This window comes from Larus michahellis, chromosome 8 (assembly GCF_964199755.1).
Source record: "Larus michahellis chromosome 8, bLarMic1.1, whole genome shotgun sequence".
Lineage (NCBI taxonomy): Eukaryota > Metazoa > Chordata > Aves > Charadriiformes > Laridae > Larus > Larus michahellis.
In genome coordinates, this window is record NC_133903.1 from 18,657,187 (window position 1) to 18,673,259 (window position 16,073).

At 54.1% G+C, this 16,073-nt stretch overlaps 1 protein-coding gene across 4 annotated transcripts; it reads left to right on the forward strand.

Annotated features, from left to right (window-relative positions):
* Positions 1-6,955: 6,955 nt before the first annotated feature.
* Positions 6,956-15,726, forward strand: LOC141747950 (galanin receptor 2b-like). Of its 4 annotated transcripts, none has more exons than XM_074599088.1 (4): positions 6,956-7,051; positions 8,545-8,721; positions 11,091-11,490; positions 14,366-15,726. In XM_074599088.1, exons 3-4 carry the CDS (start codon positions 11,117-11,119, stop codon positions 15,102-15,104), a joined length of 1,113 nt encoding a protein of 370 aa, XP_074455189.1. In that variant the 5' UTR covers positions 6,956-7,051; positions 8,545-8,721; positions 11,091-11,116; the 3' UTR covers positions 15,105-15,726. The 4 variants fall into 4 exon arrangements, with proteins under 4 accessions (XP_074455189.1, XP_074455190.1, XP_074455191.1 ...); XM_074599090.1 differs by having other exon boundaries at positions 6,989-7,051; positions 11,369-11,490; XM_074599092.1 differs by lacking the exon at positions 6,956-7,051 and adding an exon at positions 7,295-7,674 and having other exon boundaries at positions 11,369-11,490.
* The last annotated feature ends 347 nt before the right edge of the window (positions 15,727-16,073 follow it).

Here is a 16,073-nt window from a genome sequence, read left to right on the forward strand (position 1 = left end):
GCTCAGCGATAAACCTGGGGGGGGGGTTGGCGGGGGGACACTGCCCAGGGACTGGCTAAGCATCGGTCGTTGGTGGTGAGCAAGTGCTTTCATTTGCATGGCTTGTCTGTCTCAGGGTTTAGTTCTCTCTCCGTGTTATTTTCTTTTTCATTACAATTTATTATTATTGGTATTATTTTATTTCGCTTGAATTATTACCTCAACCCAACAGCTGTCTCACTTTCACCCTCCGATTCTCTCCCCCATCCCGCTGGGGGCAGTGAGCGAGTGCCTGTCTGGTCTCTAAATTGGAAAAGCATGGATTTGTTAGATGGACCACTTGGTGGATAAGGAGCTGGCTAGGTGGCCGCACGCCAAGGGTGTTGATTCTGCCTCTCTACCCCGCTCTGGTGAGACCCCACCTGGAGTACTGCGTCCAGCGCTGGCCTCCTCAGCACAAGAAGGACGTGGACCTGTTGGAACGGGTCTAGCAGAGGGCCACAAAGATGATCAGAGGGCTGGAGCCCCTCTTCTGTGAGGACAGGCTGAGAGAGTTGGGGTTGTTCAGCCTGGAGAAGAGAAGGCTCCAAGGAGACCTTCGGACCCCTTCCAGTACCTGAAGGGGGCCTACAGGAAGGATGGGGAGGGACTCTTCATCAGGGAGTGTAATGGTAGGACGAGGGGTAACGTTTTCAAACTGAAAGAGGGGAGATTTAGACTGGATATCAGGAAGAAATTCTTTACTGTTAGGGCGATGAGGCACTGGAAGAGGCTGCCCAGGGAGGTTGTGACTGCCCCATCCCTGGAACTGAGTTCAAGGTCAGGCTGGATGAGGCTTTGAGCAGCCTGGTCTAGTGAGAGGTGTCCCTGCCCTGGGCAGGGGGTTGGAACTAGATGATCTTTAAGGTCCCTTCCAACCCGAACCATTCTGTGATTCTATAAGTGTAGGAGGGATAGAGAAAGAGGGAGAGAGCAGGACATACAGACAGAGAAAAAGAAGGACAGAGACTGAGCAAAGGGAGGGATGCAAATCAGGATAAAGAGATGGAGAAGGGAAAAACAGTGATGTGCTGCAGGACAGACATGGAGGCATGGCAGAAGGAAAAATAAAGATGGAAAGCAGGACAGAAGAATAGGGGGAAGAAAATTGGGACAGCCAGTTGGACAGAGGGGTATAGCAAGAACTGAAAATCAGTAGGACTGGGAGTAGGACAGAGGGCAAAAAAGCAGAGAGAGCAGGAGAGAAAGACTGAAAGAAAGAGAGGAGGAAGAAATAGAGACAGGGAGCAGAACAGAGTGACAGAGAAAAAAGGGACATGGAGCAGCACACTGGGATAAGAGAGAGGAAAAGGAAGCAGGACAGAGATGGAGAAAAAATACTGGTGGGCAGAGGACAGATGGAGCATGACAAAGTAGGGATGGAGAACAGGACAGAGGGAGAGACACACAAGAAGAATGATGGGAATAGAGAAAGAATGCGACAGGGAGCAGAGGGGAGAGGCAGAGAGAAAGAAAAGGGGCAGTAAGAACAGTGCCAGAAAAAAGGGACAGAACACAGGACAGAGGAATAGGCAACAAAATAGCAGAGGGAGAATGGCAAAGGAACAGAAAGGGAAAGAGGGGCACGGATCAGGTCAGTGGGACAGAATAAGAAAAAGGGACAGGGAGCAGGACCGGGATGAAGAAAGAAAGGCACTGTGATGGAGAAAAATATGGGACAGAGCAAGACAGAGACAGAGAAAGAACTGTGATGGGCAGCAGGACAGAGAGGTGAAGAAGCAAAAAATAGCAATGGGCTTCAGGACAGATGGAGAAAGAAAAGATATAGATGGGAGGCAGGACTGGGAGAAAGAGAGAAGGACAAGGAGCATGACAGAGAGATGAAGGAGAAAATACTGATGGGGGAACAGGACAGCGGAATAGAGCAAGAGAGGGACAGGACAGGCAGAAGGACAGAGGGATAGAAAAAGGCAGAGGGAATGGATCATACAGACAGAAAAATAGATAAAAAAAGGATCGGGACAAGATGTTGGAAAAAAAGCAGTGCTGATCAGATCAAAGAAAAAACAGCATTTGGCTGCAGGACAGAGGCAAAGGAAGAATAAAAACACATCGGGAGCAGGACAGAGCAATAGAAGGAAAAAGGGACAGACAACTGGGCAGAGGTATATAGCAAGAAATGATGGGACAAGGAGCTGGACAGAGCAATAGAGAAAAAAATAGGGACAGGAAAGTGAAGAGAGTGACATCACCAGGACAGAGAAAGTGAGAAACAAAAAACAGTGATGGGCAGCAGGACAGAGGGAGAGAGAAGGAAAAAGGACAGAGGGATAACCAAAAAAGTTGAGGGACAGAATGCCAGAAAATAGGATAAAGAGAAAAAGACAGGGACAAGGAGCAGGACACTGGGATAGAGAGAAAATAGAGGGATAGGGAGAACAACAGAGAATTAAAGAAAGGACAGGGAAAGAGGAATCGGAATAGAAATAGAGGGAGGAGGAGCAGAACAGAGGGATAGAGAGAAAAAAGGGGCAGGGAGTGGGTCAGAGGAATGAAGAAAGAAAAAACCAGTGATGGGGACCAAGATAGAGACAGCAAGAAAAACTAGGGATGGAGAGAAGGACAGAGAGAGCAACAGGGACTAGTACTAAGGATGGGAGCAGGATGAAGAATAGAGAGAACAGTGGTACAACGAAATGGAAAAAATACAGAGAGGGAAAGAGAGGGCTGGGATGCCAGAGAGAGGGACAGGGAGCCAGGCAGATGGATGGATAGGCAAAGAGAAAGACGGAGGGAGAAAGAACAGCACAATAGACGAGGCAGGGACAGACAGAGAGGAGGGGAGGGATCTGGAGGTGTAGGGGATGCAGAATGGGGCAGGGAGGGACGGGGACACAGAAGATGGGGACACGCCCCCAGGGGCCTGGGACTTACTGCAGCTCTTGCTTTTGATGCCACCCAGAGAACTTGACAGTTCAGATGCTTTATGCTCCCTCTGTCTCTCTCTCTCTCCTGTAACTCCGGTTGCTTGACTGTCATCCACCTATGAGAATACCTTACTGTCTTGAAGCTCTTAAAATACAAGCTTTATAGATACACCATGTGACCACCACAATACATACGCCTACTGTACTTTTGGTTACACATACAGAGTCTGTGTTCTGTGTTGATGATCTGGTCTGCTGAGGATAGGGTTAGGGAGCCAAACTGAGAGAGAGAAGAAGAGGGACAAGGAGCAGGAAAGAGAACAGGGACACAGTGAGATGCAGAAAGAAACATAAGGATGGGGAGCAGGACAGGGGGATAGAAAAGAAGAGGAGCAGGGAACTGGACCAAGTGCCAGGAACTCCACAGCCATGTCCTGGGGATCACCACCCTCTTACCCTTTATGCCAGGGAAATGGCACCCTGCCTTCCCTGCCAGGCAGGGGCAGGCACCAGGGGAAGGTGCCTCCCTGCGGGGACTGAGTGCCCGGGCAGCAAGGGGACAGGAGAGAGGGCAGGTGAGAGGCTGGACGGGGCTTGGGGCAGGCACAGCAGCAGCGTGGGGTGCCCAGGAGATGAGGTCAGGCCTGGCCTGAGGGTCCATGGTGGCCAGCACATGTGGCAAGCCCCTGCCCCTGGGCCCTGACCTAATATGCCTGGCAGCATGGAGCTGGCAACAGAAGACGTTTTATTCAAAGTTCACCCTGCAGGCTCAGGGAGGCCAAGTCCTGCAGAGACTTCAGGGTTCATCAGGGACCTCTGTCAGGAGGGCAGCAGACCCTCGCTGACCAAGTGTGTCCCAGTCTGTCTCTCCCTGCCGCACGCAGTAGAAGAGTTCAGGGTCCTGCCGTGAGCCATAAAGCACCACAACGCCTGGCACCAAGCTGACAGCAGGCAGGCAAGAACAGGCAGAGGGTTCCGGGGGACAGCACCAGGAAAACCCATCCCAGGGAGTTCCCATCTGCAAAGCCCACAGCCAGCCAGCGGCTCCCCAGCAGACTGGGCCCAGCTGGAGCAAGGTGTCCGGCCAGTCCCACCCATCATGGGAGCCCAGGCACAGGCCCCGGGGTGCAGGGGACCCAAGGCTGCAGCCAAAAAGTGACACTGCAGCTCCTCACCAGCTTATCCCTCTCCTGTGGTCCATCAGAGAGTGGGTACATGTATTGGGTCCTGGGCCACTGGTGACAACTGCTGGATGGGGGCTCTGCACGGGACTGCACAATGTCCCTCTGCCTCCCCCCTGCACAGGCACAACATCCCCGGCCTCAGCCAGCTGCGTCGTGGAACCCTCTTGCGGGTGAGACCCTGCTAGCTGGAGCCGGGCTGGCATGGGCTCTCCTCCTTACCAGCCCTGTTGCTACCACCACTGGCAGCATGGGCACCTCAGCCTCCTGCTTCGTCTGCAGCTTACTGCAGGCAATAGGGCTCCGCTGGCTGAGCCCAGACCTCCATCATACCTCCCCCGGGGCCAAGACAGGAGTCTCCTGTCGTGCCTCGGGCTGCACAGACCCCCGCACCTGCTTCCCCAGTGGCACCATCCCATCGTGGGTGCTGCAGCAGCCCACAGCACACCACAGCGGCCACAGGGGGGCAGGGAGGGAAGAGGAATAGCCATGAGGGTGTCCAGGTGCCCCCCAGGAGAGAGGCTGGGGGCAGCCCTGCCATGCCCCTGCAGCTGCCAGGGGCTTGCTGCTGTGCCCTGGCAGCCTCAAATCATAGAATAGAATCATAGAATCATTTAGGTTGGAAAAGACCCTTGGGATCATTGAGTCCAACCATCAACTCCACTCTACAAAGTTCTCCCCTGCACCATATCCCACAACACCACATCTAAACGACTCTTAAACACATTCAGGGATGGTGACTCCACCACCTCCCTGGGCAGCCTATTCCAGTGTCTGACCACTCTTTCTGTGACGAATTTTTTCCTAATGTCCAGTCTAAACCTACCCTGCTGCAGCTTGAAGCCGTTCCCTCTTGTTCTATCACCAATTACCTGTGAGAAGAGACCAGCACCAACCTCTCTACAATGTCCTTTCAAGTAGTTGTAGAGAGTGATGAGGTCTCCCCTCAGCCTCCTCTTCCTCAAACTAAACAGTCCCAGCTCCTTCAATTGTTCCTCATAAGATTTATTCTCCAGGCCCTTCACCAGCTTCGTTGCCCTCCTCTGCACTCGCTCCAGCACCTCGATATCTCTCTCGTATTGAGGTGCCCAAAACTGGACACAATATTCAAGGTGTGGCCTCACCAGTGCTGAGTACAGGGGGACAATCACCTCCCTACTTCTGCTGGTCACACTATTCCTAATACAATCCAGGATGGCATTGGCTTTCTTGGCCACCTGGGCACACTGCTGGCTCATGTGCAGCCTCTTGTCAATTAGAACCCCCAGGTCCTTTTCTGCCAGGCAGCTCTCCAGCCACACTTCCCCAAGCCTGTAGCGATGCATAGGCTTGTTGTGGCCCAAGTGCAGGACCTGGCACTTGGCCTTGTTGAAGCACATTCCATTAGCATTGGCCCATCAGTCCAATCTATCCAAGTCTCTCTGTAGAGCCTCCCTATCCTCATGTAGATCAACACTCCCGCTTAGCTTCGTGTCATCTGCAAACTTGCTGATGATATACTCTATGTCCTTATCAAGGTCATCAATAAAGATGTTAAACAGAAATGGTCCCAACACCAAGCCCTGAGGGACACCACTTGTGACCGGCCACCAGCTGGATTTAACTCCATTGACCACCACTCTTTGGGACCGCCCATCCAGCCAGTGCTTGATCCAGCAGATCACATGCTCATCCAGGCCATGAGCAGCCAGTTTTTCCATGAGAATTCTGTGGGGGACAGTGTCAAATGCTTTTTGAAAGTCTAGGTAGACAATGTCCACAGCCTTTCCTTCATCCAATAATTGGGTCATCTTGTCATAGAAGGAGATCATATTTGTCAGGCAGGACCTGCCTTTCTTAAACCCATGCTGACTGGGCCTGATCCCCTGGTTGTCCGTTATATGACTCATAATGGCACTCAAGATTATCTGCTCCATGACCTTCCCTGCTACTGCGGTTAGACTGACAGGCCTATAGTTTCCTGGATCCTCATTTCTGCCGTTTTTGTAGATGAGTGCTACATTTGCTATCCTCCAGTCCATTGAGACCTCCCCAGTTAGCCATGACTTCAGGTCGATACTGGAAAGTGGCTTGGCGAGCACGTCTGCCAACTCTTTCAGCACTCTTGGATGTAACCCATTCGGTCCCATAGACTTGTGCACATCCAAGTGGTGTAGCAGGTCACTCACTGATCACTTCCTCTTTAATTGTGATGACCTCGTTCAGCTTCCCCTCCCTGTCTCCTAGCTCAAGAGGCTGGGTGCCCAGGGAACAGCTAGTTCCACTGCTAAAGACTGAGACAAAGTAGGCATTGAGCACCTCAGCCAATATGTGTGTGTGTGTGTGTCCCCAAGGAGCTAGTGCCTCCCCGGGTTCCCTTAGGGCCACCCTTAGGGCCAGTTCCCTTAGGCAGTGTGCCCAGTGCTCAAAACCCCCCGGGGGGAGCTGTCAGGGGGGCTCCAGCTGCCCCTCTGGTCCCCAGGAATGCCTGGAGCCTTCCCGGGTGCCCGCTGGGGACAGGGGATGGCTGGTGCCGAGGGACGTGCGTGGGGATGTAAGCACCTGTGCAGGTGTGCGTGCAAGGGGAGGTGTCGGGTTGTGCTCAGTGTCGGCGTTCGAGAGCCGTGTGGATTTTCTGTGTGCGCGCTTTGGAGGGAGCAGGTGTGTGGTGCGAGGTCTGAGCGTGTTCTGCGGGTTTGCGGGGGGAGGGGGCCGTGTGTTGCGGGGTGCAAGTGTCGGTGGGGGGGTGGGGGGGTGGGCGGGGGGATGTGCTGGAGTTTGCATATGCGTTTCTGCCGGTGTTTGTACAGCTGCATGTGTCCGGGAGCGTGGTCATAAAGCGTGTGCTTGCGTCTGCCCGGGGATGCGCTGGGCAGGGGCGGAGCCGCCGCTGGCACCGGGCAGCGGCCCCGGCGGCGGGCAGCAGGAGCGGCAGCAGGAGCGGCACCGGCAGCGGCGGCATCGGCGCTGGGGGTCCGGCAGCGGGTAGGGTCCGGCCGGTGCCCCGCGGCGGGCAGGGCGGGGGTGGACGGCGAGGGGAGCGGCTCCGGGGGCCGGGCAGCCCCGCGGGACGGCGGCGGCCGTGCCTGCGGCAGGACGGGGCAGCGCTCGGGCTGCCCGCCCCTGCCGGGTGCCGGGGAGGGGGCCGCGGGCAGGCGGGGCGCAGGCGGGGTGGGTGCCGGGCAGGGTGCTGGAGGGGAGGCGGTGGCTCCCGGGCGGCGCCCCGAACTGGCCAAGCGAGAGGGGCTCTGTCATGTCCCCTGGCAGGGCGAATGAGGCGCCTGACGGCAGCCTGACGGGGAAGCGGAGGCACTCTGCAGCGACGGCAGCAGAACGAGCACGGAGGAGCTGGCTCCCAAGCCCACTGAAACGGGGAGTTCAAACTGTCTGCTGCCTCTCCTCTCCTTGCTCCTGTCCGGCCAGACCAGCAGGAGCTGTGATGTCCCCCCCGTCACTGCTGTGTCTGTCCCCATATCCCGCTTCCTCCTGCCCTTCTTGGCCTTCCCTTGACACAAGAGCAGCCTGTGCTGGCTCACAGACATCCCTGCCATGACCTGCTTCTTGCCCCCACCAAGGATCTGTGTTGGTCCTTTCACTGTCCCCACCAGGTGGGTACTGGGGACCGTCCTCCCTGCCAATCCTTTACCGAACCCTTGTTAGAAAAATCAGGTGTCTTGAGTCCCAGTTTTGCCGCTGATTGGGTTCTCATCCCTGGGAATACTACCTCCTCTGTCACGTCACCTTTGCTGCTGCTAACCCTGAGTAGCAGATGAGGGAGAGGAACCCTGTGGCCCATGCTCTCCATTTTCCCTCTGCTCACAGTAGCTATCCCTCTCACTGCTAGACAAGGCTGTGCAGAATCAAGTGAAACTCGGGAGCATTGTCATAAAGCTGCCTACAAAATGGTAGGGTGTGAAACGTTTGCAAATTTCTTCCAAGGAACAACAGAGCCACAGGGGTGAGTGGCAGCTTCCTGGAAAGATGCTAAATAGGGGCTTGGAGACATCCCACCCTGCCAGAGATCCTCTGAATAGCTTCGTGGGTGTCTCTTAGCCTCTCAGTGCCCCAGCACTAGTGTCACAGTTCCTGTATGTGACTTAAGAGGCCCTGCTTTGACTCTGTGCCTGTTCTGTCACTATCCTGTCTGCAGGCAGGACTGTCACAGAAGGGTGGATCAGAGCTAACCCAGCAGAAATAAAGGTTTGTTTCTCTGCTGCATCAGTGAGTTCCCTGATCCAGCCACTTGCAAAGCCACCTCTTCATGCTCACTGTGTCTCAACTCCCATCTGTAAAGGAGACTGGTGCATTTTGCCTTCGTGTAGAGGGCTCAAGAACCGCGGGTGACCAGTGAGAGCCTCAAAGCTGTTGCAGGGGTACAATTACCAACCTGCCACCGTATCCTTCCTGGCACTCTGCTCCTGGCCACTGGCTGTCCCTGAAAAGAACTTACCAAGCTCCCTGAATTCCCATTCCTACAGGCTCAAGAAATAAGCTTGGAGCTGAGTGCCGAATGACAACAGCAGTGGCTCCCTGACAGCCAGAAACCATTTTTCCACGTAAAGCACGAGCTGCTCATGTGCACATCAAGGGATGTCGAATTTGGACTGCAACCAGGCTATGTGACGTGCCATTACTCCCAAGTGATTTCACTGCAGGTTGCACAAGCGAGGGGGACGTTTGTGGAGTTGCCTTCCTTGATTTGGGGGGGGAGGGTGGGGGCGGGGGTTATGCCCTGTCTTTTTTGTTCTCTTTAGAGCATCCTTTGAGGAGGGCCGACTAGCAGCTTGTCTGCCTTGCGAAAGTGAGTAAAGAAAGGGTGCTTGGCAATGAGAAGGATGTAGGGGGGAGACACAGGGTGAAGTAGCCAGAGACTCTACCAGGCAACACAGACACTGTCTGGGTGGATGGTAAGACGAAGTCAGTTTCTGGCTGATCTGTCAGCTCTTCTCCAGCTTTGCTATTACCTTTCTCAGCCCCATGGAAGAAGGATCTCAGTGTCACAGCCCTGCATGGGGTATAATCCCAAGTACAGCCTAAACCACTGCAATCAACTAGAGGTAAGAATAAAACCCCAGCAGCAGCTCGAGTTGCTCTCCTGTGCATACAGGGAAGCTCCCCAGTCCCAAAGGAGTTTGGGAACATGAGCAGAGAGTGAAGTCCTCAACCAGACTCTGGCACCAGACCCTCTGTCAGGCTCCATCTATCTGTCCCACTCCCACCTGGGCCTGTGTTAAGCTCCCCTGCTTCCTGCACGCCCACACTGCATGGGGTGCTCTCTTCTTCAGGTGACTGCAGGGGCACTTTTTCCTATACTGAGAGACGATGCTGCCATTTGCATTGGCTTTGTTCAGGCACTGAGGTAGAGCTAGCAAAAATAAGTAGCACGCATTTTGGTACTGGCCGTCCCAGCTTTCCAGAGGAAAGCCCATCCCTCTGCCACACAAGCAGCATTCATGGAGTTCAAGGTTACGGTGAAACAGAAGAGTCTAAGCCAGACATAAAATTTCTGTGCAGCACCTGCCGCAAGGCAAACTCACGTTCAGAGCAACTGAAGCTGTCCCTGTGAAATCCCCTCTGCTTTGGGATGGGTATGTGCTATGGGAGCAATCCACAGGCTCAGAAAGGAACTTTGGGGTCCCAGAGAGCAGAGTCCTGTTCCCAGGCAGCAGCGTGAGGTTCCTGCTGCCCAGACAGAGGAGAGGCTGCCATGCCAAGTTGGGTATTGGACTTATACCAATAGCTGGGCAGGCCAACGGAAGGACCACAGCCTGCTTCCTAAACTTTATGAGCCTTTGGCACTTGTCTGTGGGGATACTTGCGACCGTACAGGCATGTTCTCATTACAGCTGTGGTAGCGCTGAACAGGGCTTGGTGTGATTCCAGGCAGCTTGCTGGCATACCCAAATCTGCACTGATACCAGGAACATTTGCAGCCAGGGACCCATGCTTACATGCCCTTTGCAGTGCTTCTGCTCCAGGCACTTTCACTTGCTAATTCCTCAGTCTGAAAGAGAATGCACAAGCTAGAGGTTGGTTTCTTGCACAGAGTCTGCAGTCTCACGGTGAGCCGGCCTTGGACCACACACTCTGGTAACCACAGCACATCCCTACAAACACCGCAGAGAGGGGAGGAACCCAAAACATCTTTATTCAAGGGAAGCTGTACTTTATCTGTATGCGAAATTCCTCCAGCTCCAGAACTCAAAAGCATGCAGACAGATTTCTGTGCCCGTGACAGAGAGACTAGTATTTCCACGCACCTTCTGCTTTCAGTCCAAATGCTTATTTTGGGGGCAGGGTAATGACACAAAAAGTCCAGGTCCTGGGGAGAGCTGCCCTGTGAGACATAGAAAAGGAATAGGTTATCTGGATTCCTGAAACCAAAGCAGGAGTGGTTCCACCAGAGCCGTCCTCCTCAGGAAGTTCCCACCTGAGCACAACTGTGTGGTAGCTGTCACTGCCAAAAGCATTTCCAGCCCTGTATCTAGTGTGTGAGGTTTATTCTAGGAGAAGGTACCAAAAAAGCTGGGAGCAGGGGAGAGATAAAACTCTGCATGTCAGTATTGGGGGAGCAAACATTTTGGCTTGTTGAGCTGGCTGGTTTGGGGCTGGAGCCCCATTGCTGGGAAGGAACACCACACCCCTCCTGCCATCAGCTGGACCAGCTGGGAGGCAGAGATCTTGGTTCCGTTTTCCCACAGAGGAGGAAGCTGGGGACACATGCCATCTTTTCCCCCAAATCTTACCTCCAGCATCATCAGTCCAAGGCAGTATCTGAACATGGGCTGCGGATTCGTTCCAGGGCCAGAATGGGGCAGCAGGGCACCCCTTGCCCCCAGTGTAACCCTACCTGTCCTCCAGGTCAGCAGTGTCCAGAGGAACCTGCTGAAAAGCATGTGGGTCACAGAGCTGAAAACAGGGAACGGGGCTCTGTGTCTCCAGTGAGCCAACAGGCCCATCAGCCAAGTTAAGAGGCTAAGCAGTGTTTCTCCAGTATCTCACATCTTTCTCTGTGTTGCCCCAGGCTCCAGCATCTCACCACAACACAGAATGACGGAGCACGAGGACTTTGCAAGCTTGGCTGCGTACTGGAACTCATCCGACAGTTACCAGTTCAGCCCTGCCAGTGTCATTGTCCCTGTGGTCTTCTCCCTCATCTTCCTCCTGGGCACAGTGGGCAACAGCCTGGTGCTGGCAGTGCTGCTGCGCAATGGGCAAATGGGCCACAACACTACCAACCTCTTCATTCTCAACCTCAGCCTGGCTGACTTCTTCTTCATTGTCTTCTGCGTGCCTTTCCAGGCCACCATCTACTCCCTTGAGGGATGGGTCTTTGGCTCCTTCATCTGCAAGGTTGTCCACTTCTTCATCTACCTCACCATGTATGCTAGCAGCTTTACTCTGGCTGCCGTCTCTGTGGACAGGTAACAGTCTAAAGATGCCCTTGGGCGGGGGAAGAAGGGCAGTCTGAGAAGCTGGACTGAGTGAGGGCATGGGAAGATTGTGGCCCACCACCATGGCAGATGGTTCCAAGCCCAGTGGTGTTTATCCATGCCAAAGGCAGTTTGGGGACTAGTTGTGTCTCCTTTAGAATCATAGAATCACCTCGGTTGGAAGGGACCTTTCAGATCATCTAGTCCAACCATCAACCTAACACTGACAAAAACCAGCACTAAACCATATCTCTAAGCACTACGTCTACCTGTCTTTTAAGTACCTCTAGGGATGGTGCCTCAACCCCTTCCCTGGGCACCCTGTTCCAATGCTTAATAACCCTGTCAGTGTAAAAATTGTTCCTAAAATCCATCCTAAACCTCCCCTGGTGCAACTTGAGGCTGTTTCCTCTTGTCCCATGGCCTGTTCCTTGGGAGAAGAGACCGACCCCCCCTGGCTACCCCCTCCTTTCAGGGAGCTGTAGAGAGCAAGAAGGTCTCCCCTCAGCCTCCTCTTCTCCAGGCTGAACACCCCCAGCTCCCTCAGCCGCTCCCCACAAGACTTGTGCTCCAGACCCCTCACCAGCTCCATTGCCCTTCTCTGGACACACTCCAGCACCTCAATGTCTTTCTTGGTGTGAGGGGCCCAAAACTGGACACAGCACTCGAGGTGGGGCCTCACCAGTGCCCAGTACAGGGGGACAACCACTTCCGTAGTCCTACTCACCACACTGTTCCTGACACAGGCCAGGATGCTCTAACAACCCCCAAGCAGCACTCCCAGCTCTCTCGCGTGCAAAGCTGGTGCTGCTCCTGCCTGCGCTTTCTGCAGGAAAGACCTGCCTTCTGGTTAGAGCACTTGAGACCCAAGCTCAGCTCCCCACCATGCCACCGACTCTCACTGAGAGTCACCTATCTCTGTATTAGAGATGCCACTCAGAGGGCAGTAGCTATCCCCAAGCTCCCATTGAAGAAAAGCATCATGTGCAGGCAGCAAGGTAAACAGAGGGCACCGTTAGAGAAGTCACGTAAATACCTGAGGGATCCCAGTCCTGCATTAAACACATCTCTCATTCCCCAGGGGCTGCCAGCCCAGCACAAATTCTGTCATCTAGCAATTCCTGTTCCCCCACTGCCCCCAGCCTTCCCGCACCCTGCATAGAAAGGCACCCACACCGTGAGCCAAGTCCCTTCTTGGAAGGTCACCCAGGACACACTGGCCCTGATCGATGCCACCTACGTTGTTCCCAAGGGCTCTGTAAGGCCACTGTGTCAGCTGCCCCACTTCTGACTGAGCCCACACTCACAGTCCAGGATGCGGAAGGGGTCCCCACTGGGGTGAGCTCCAGCCTTGACTGAGACAGAGAACACGTCCTGTCCCGTCTTGCTCCCTGTGCTTGCTTCCAAAGTACCAAGACAAGATAGGGCCAGACAGCCTGCTGCAATGAGGAGGTTCACAGCACTGCAGTAGAAGGAAACTTCAGAACCAGGGAATAACGGGGATGGGTTAAATCCCAGCGAAAAGTGTGGCTGGGCTACTCTTCCGGCCCCTTTCCACTTTGTCCTGCTCCCAGGTGCCACCTGCAGAAACAGACACCTGGACCCAAACAGTGATCTGACACTTCAGCAATTCATCCACCCGGAGGTTCCAGCATCACCTGGTTGGGGCAAGGGGGCTTGTGCAGAATCCACGACAGAAATATCCCAGTCCTCTGGGATTCCAGTGGTTACAGAGTTTGGCTGCTGTCAGGAGGAAGACCTGAGATTTCTCATGGTCTAAGCCTCTTGCTTCCTTTCATGTGAGTGCAGCCTGCCTCTCCAGCCAGCTCAGAACCGGGGACAGTATCTTGAAAAAAAAGGACTTTTTGGCAAGGTGCTAGTGCCTGTGTTCTCTCCCTTTCTGGTTGCACTTGTGTGCTGTAGTGCAGTGCTCCACCCAAGAGGTGGCTGCATTTCAGCTTGACATGAAGCCATTCTCACAGAGCTGCCAGTCAGTTTTCAGGATGACAGGACCAGCAAGCAGCAAGGCTTTTGTCACACATGTGACCCTTTGCACCAACTGCGTGTTTTATCTACCTGTTCTGCTGGCCTTACAGTGCATCAAATGAGCATCCTCCTGCGGTTGCCAGCAGGCTGAGGCTGCAGCAGTTGCACTCCTGCCAGTGCTGACAGCTCCTCTCCATCCCCTACCCACAAGCACCAAGCCACCTTCTCTCCTTGCTGACATCTACATCTTTGCCTGATGATGTGCCTGGAGGTGAGGGAGCAGAGCTGGCCATCACACCATGCCTGGTCACTGTTGCTGCGGGGAGCAGACATATCATCACTACCTGCTTTGGGCTGGCCTGAGAAAGCAGACGGTATCAAAAGGCAAGGGCCCACTTGGTCCCTTTAGTACCACGGTGGAGGCAGCCACAGTGCCAGTGAGCAAATCTCTCACTGATCTGAAAGCTGGAGAAGGCTGGAAAGATGCCTTCAGTTGGCAGGAGCCTGCATGGTGCCCCGTCACCTAGTGAAGCTTCCCCAGGTCTTGAATCCTCAGTTCAGACCTCTTTCTGCTGGATAAAGTCTACCAAGCAGTGGATATCTGCATGGTCTGCACAGCAGAATCTCTCTGGCCGTAGCGCAGGGACATTCCTTGCCATGTATGGAAGGCTGAGCGAGCCTAAGCCTGTGGGAAGAGAAGCATCTTTGCTATAAAGAGAAAAGCTGCTTTACCCCAGGACTGTATCTTAAAGAGGGTGTGAGATAACATGTAAGGCCACTGCTCAGGGACCTTCAGGAGAATGAAGGAAACTCTTGTCCCTAGTGGTCAGGCAGAGCTTGGCTGAAATCTCAGTGCTGGTTGCTTTGCTTTCCCCTCCAGGTATCTGGCCATCCGCTATCCGCTGCGCTCCCGGGAGCTGCGAACCCCCCACAACGCAGTGGCTGCCATGGCTGTGATCTGGGGCCTCTCTGTGGTCTTTGCTGGGCCCTACCTAAGCTACTATGACCTGATGGAGTGGGAGTCCAGCTACATCTGCATGCCTGGCTGGGAGGAGTGGAGACGCAAGGTCATGGACACCAGCACATTTGCCTTTGGCTATGTCATCCCAGTGCTGGTCATCAGCCTCTCCTACACCAGGACCATCAAGTACCTATGGACAGCAGTGGACCCACTGGAGGACATATCAGAATCCAAGAAGGCCAAGCGGAAGGTAACCAAGATGATCATCATTGTAACCATCCTTTTCTGCCTCTGCTGGCTGCCCTACCACGTAGTCATCCTCCGATACCTCTACGGAGACTTCCCCTTCAATCAGGCCACCTATGCCTTCCGCCTGCTGTCCCACTGCATGGCCTATGCCAACTCCTGCCTCAACCCCATTGTCTACGCCCTGGTCTCCAAGCACTTCCGTAAGGGCTTCAAAAAAGTTTTCAGCTGTCTCTTGAGGAAAAAGCACCGCAACAAGGTGCATGTGGTGCACGCTGCCCACATTGTGCCTGGATTTGAGGCAGGCTCCACTGAAGTGTCCCAGATGCATGAGGAGAATAACGGGTGTGAGCTGAAACCAGCCTCCATGGCAGTCCCCTCCAGTTCCTCCAAGCCCCTTCATATTTCTTAGTGGCCAAGCTCTGCACCATCTGCCAGCTTGGCTGTGTCACCAGCTTCAGGCCACCCTTTCCTACTGGGTGAGAGAGGATGCTGGAAAGGCAAGCCAGAACTGGTATATACTGCTCGTGGCCTTGCCGTTGCTTCCCATTCCATGCAACAACTGATTTCCTGAGCCATGTCCCCACAACATGCTGCATGCAAGTGAAGGAATAGACACAGACTTGCTCCTGATCCTCAGACCACCTAGACTCCAAGGACTTAAGCTCCAGCTCCTCTGTTGGCTCTCATCCTTCCAACTCCTCTGCTCCATGGCTTCACTATTCTGGACACACTGGCTAGTTGTCAAAGAATCTCTTCTGCCTCTCAGTGCCCCATCTGGCCAGACTGACGCCCACAGTAGGAATGGCAAGGGAGACGGGCAGTGCCAGGCAAGCAAAGGTGGCATGGAAAGCGGCTGGCACAGCGCATGGATGGCTTTGGTGCTGGCTGCGCTGCTCTCCCAATGACTGGGTCCTCCTCTGGGTTGTGGGGTGAACTGTGGGCTCTCTGAATGTGTGGGATGTTGCTGCTGTACATACTAGAGAAATGTCTTTCTAACCCAGAGCAAATAAATGTACTTCCCTCATCCCGGCAATCGTGGAGCCTGGGTGGTCATCTGGGGTGGGGATGAGCTACCCCATACTTCAATGAGGGCCTTTTTCCTAACTGGTGTAAACTACAGTGCACCATGAAAACCAGCACTGACCAAAGTCTGCAGAGTCAAACCCTATCTGGTGTCCCCACTCTTTCTCCATAGCCGTGTTTACTGACATGGTCGCCAGGGCCAGGTCCCTGTGCAGGTCAGTGCACAGCTGATATTTTTCTCCCAAGATAAATGACTAAGAGTGTCATCCAGATGCTCCTTGACCTCCAACAGGCTTGGTGCCATGACAACTTCCCAGGGGAGCCTGTTCCAGTGACCGGCCATCCTTTCAGTGAA

What these genes read in the sequence shown, in the direction of transcription:
- LOC141747950 (XM_074599088.1), top strand. Translation starts at nt 11,117, where the DNA reads ATGACGGAGCACGAGGACTTTGCAAGCTTGGCTGCGTACTGGAACTCA. An exon ending in GCTGCCGTCTCTGTGGACAG is followed by an intron (nt 11,491 to 14,365) that starts GTAACAGTCTAA and finishes TTTCCCCTCCAG; the next exon opens with GTATCTGGCCATCCGCTATC.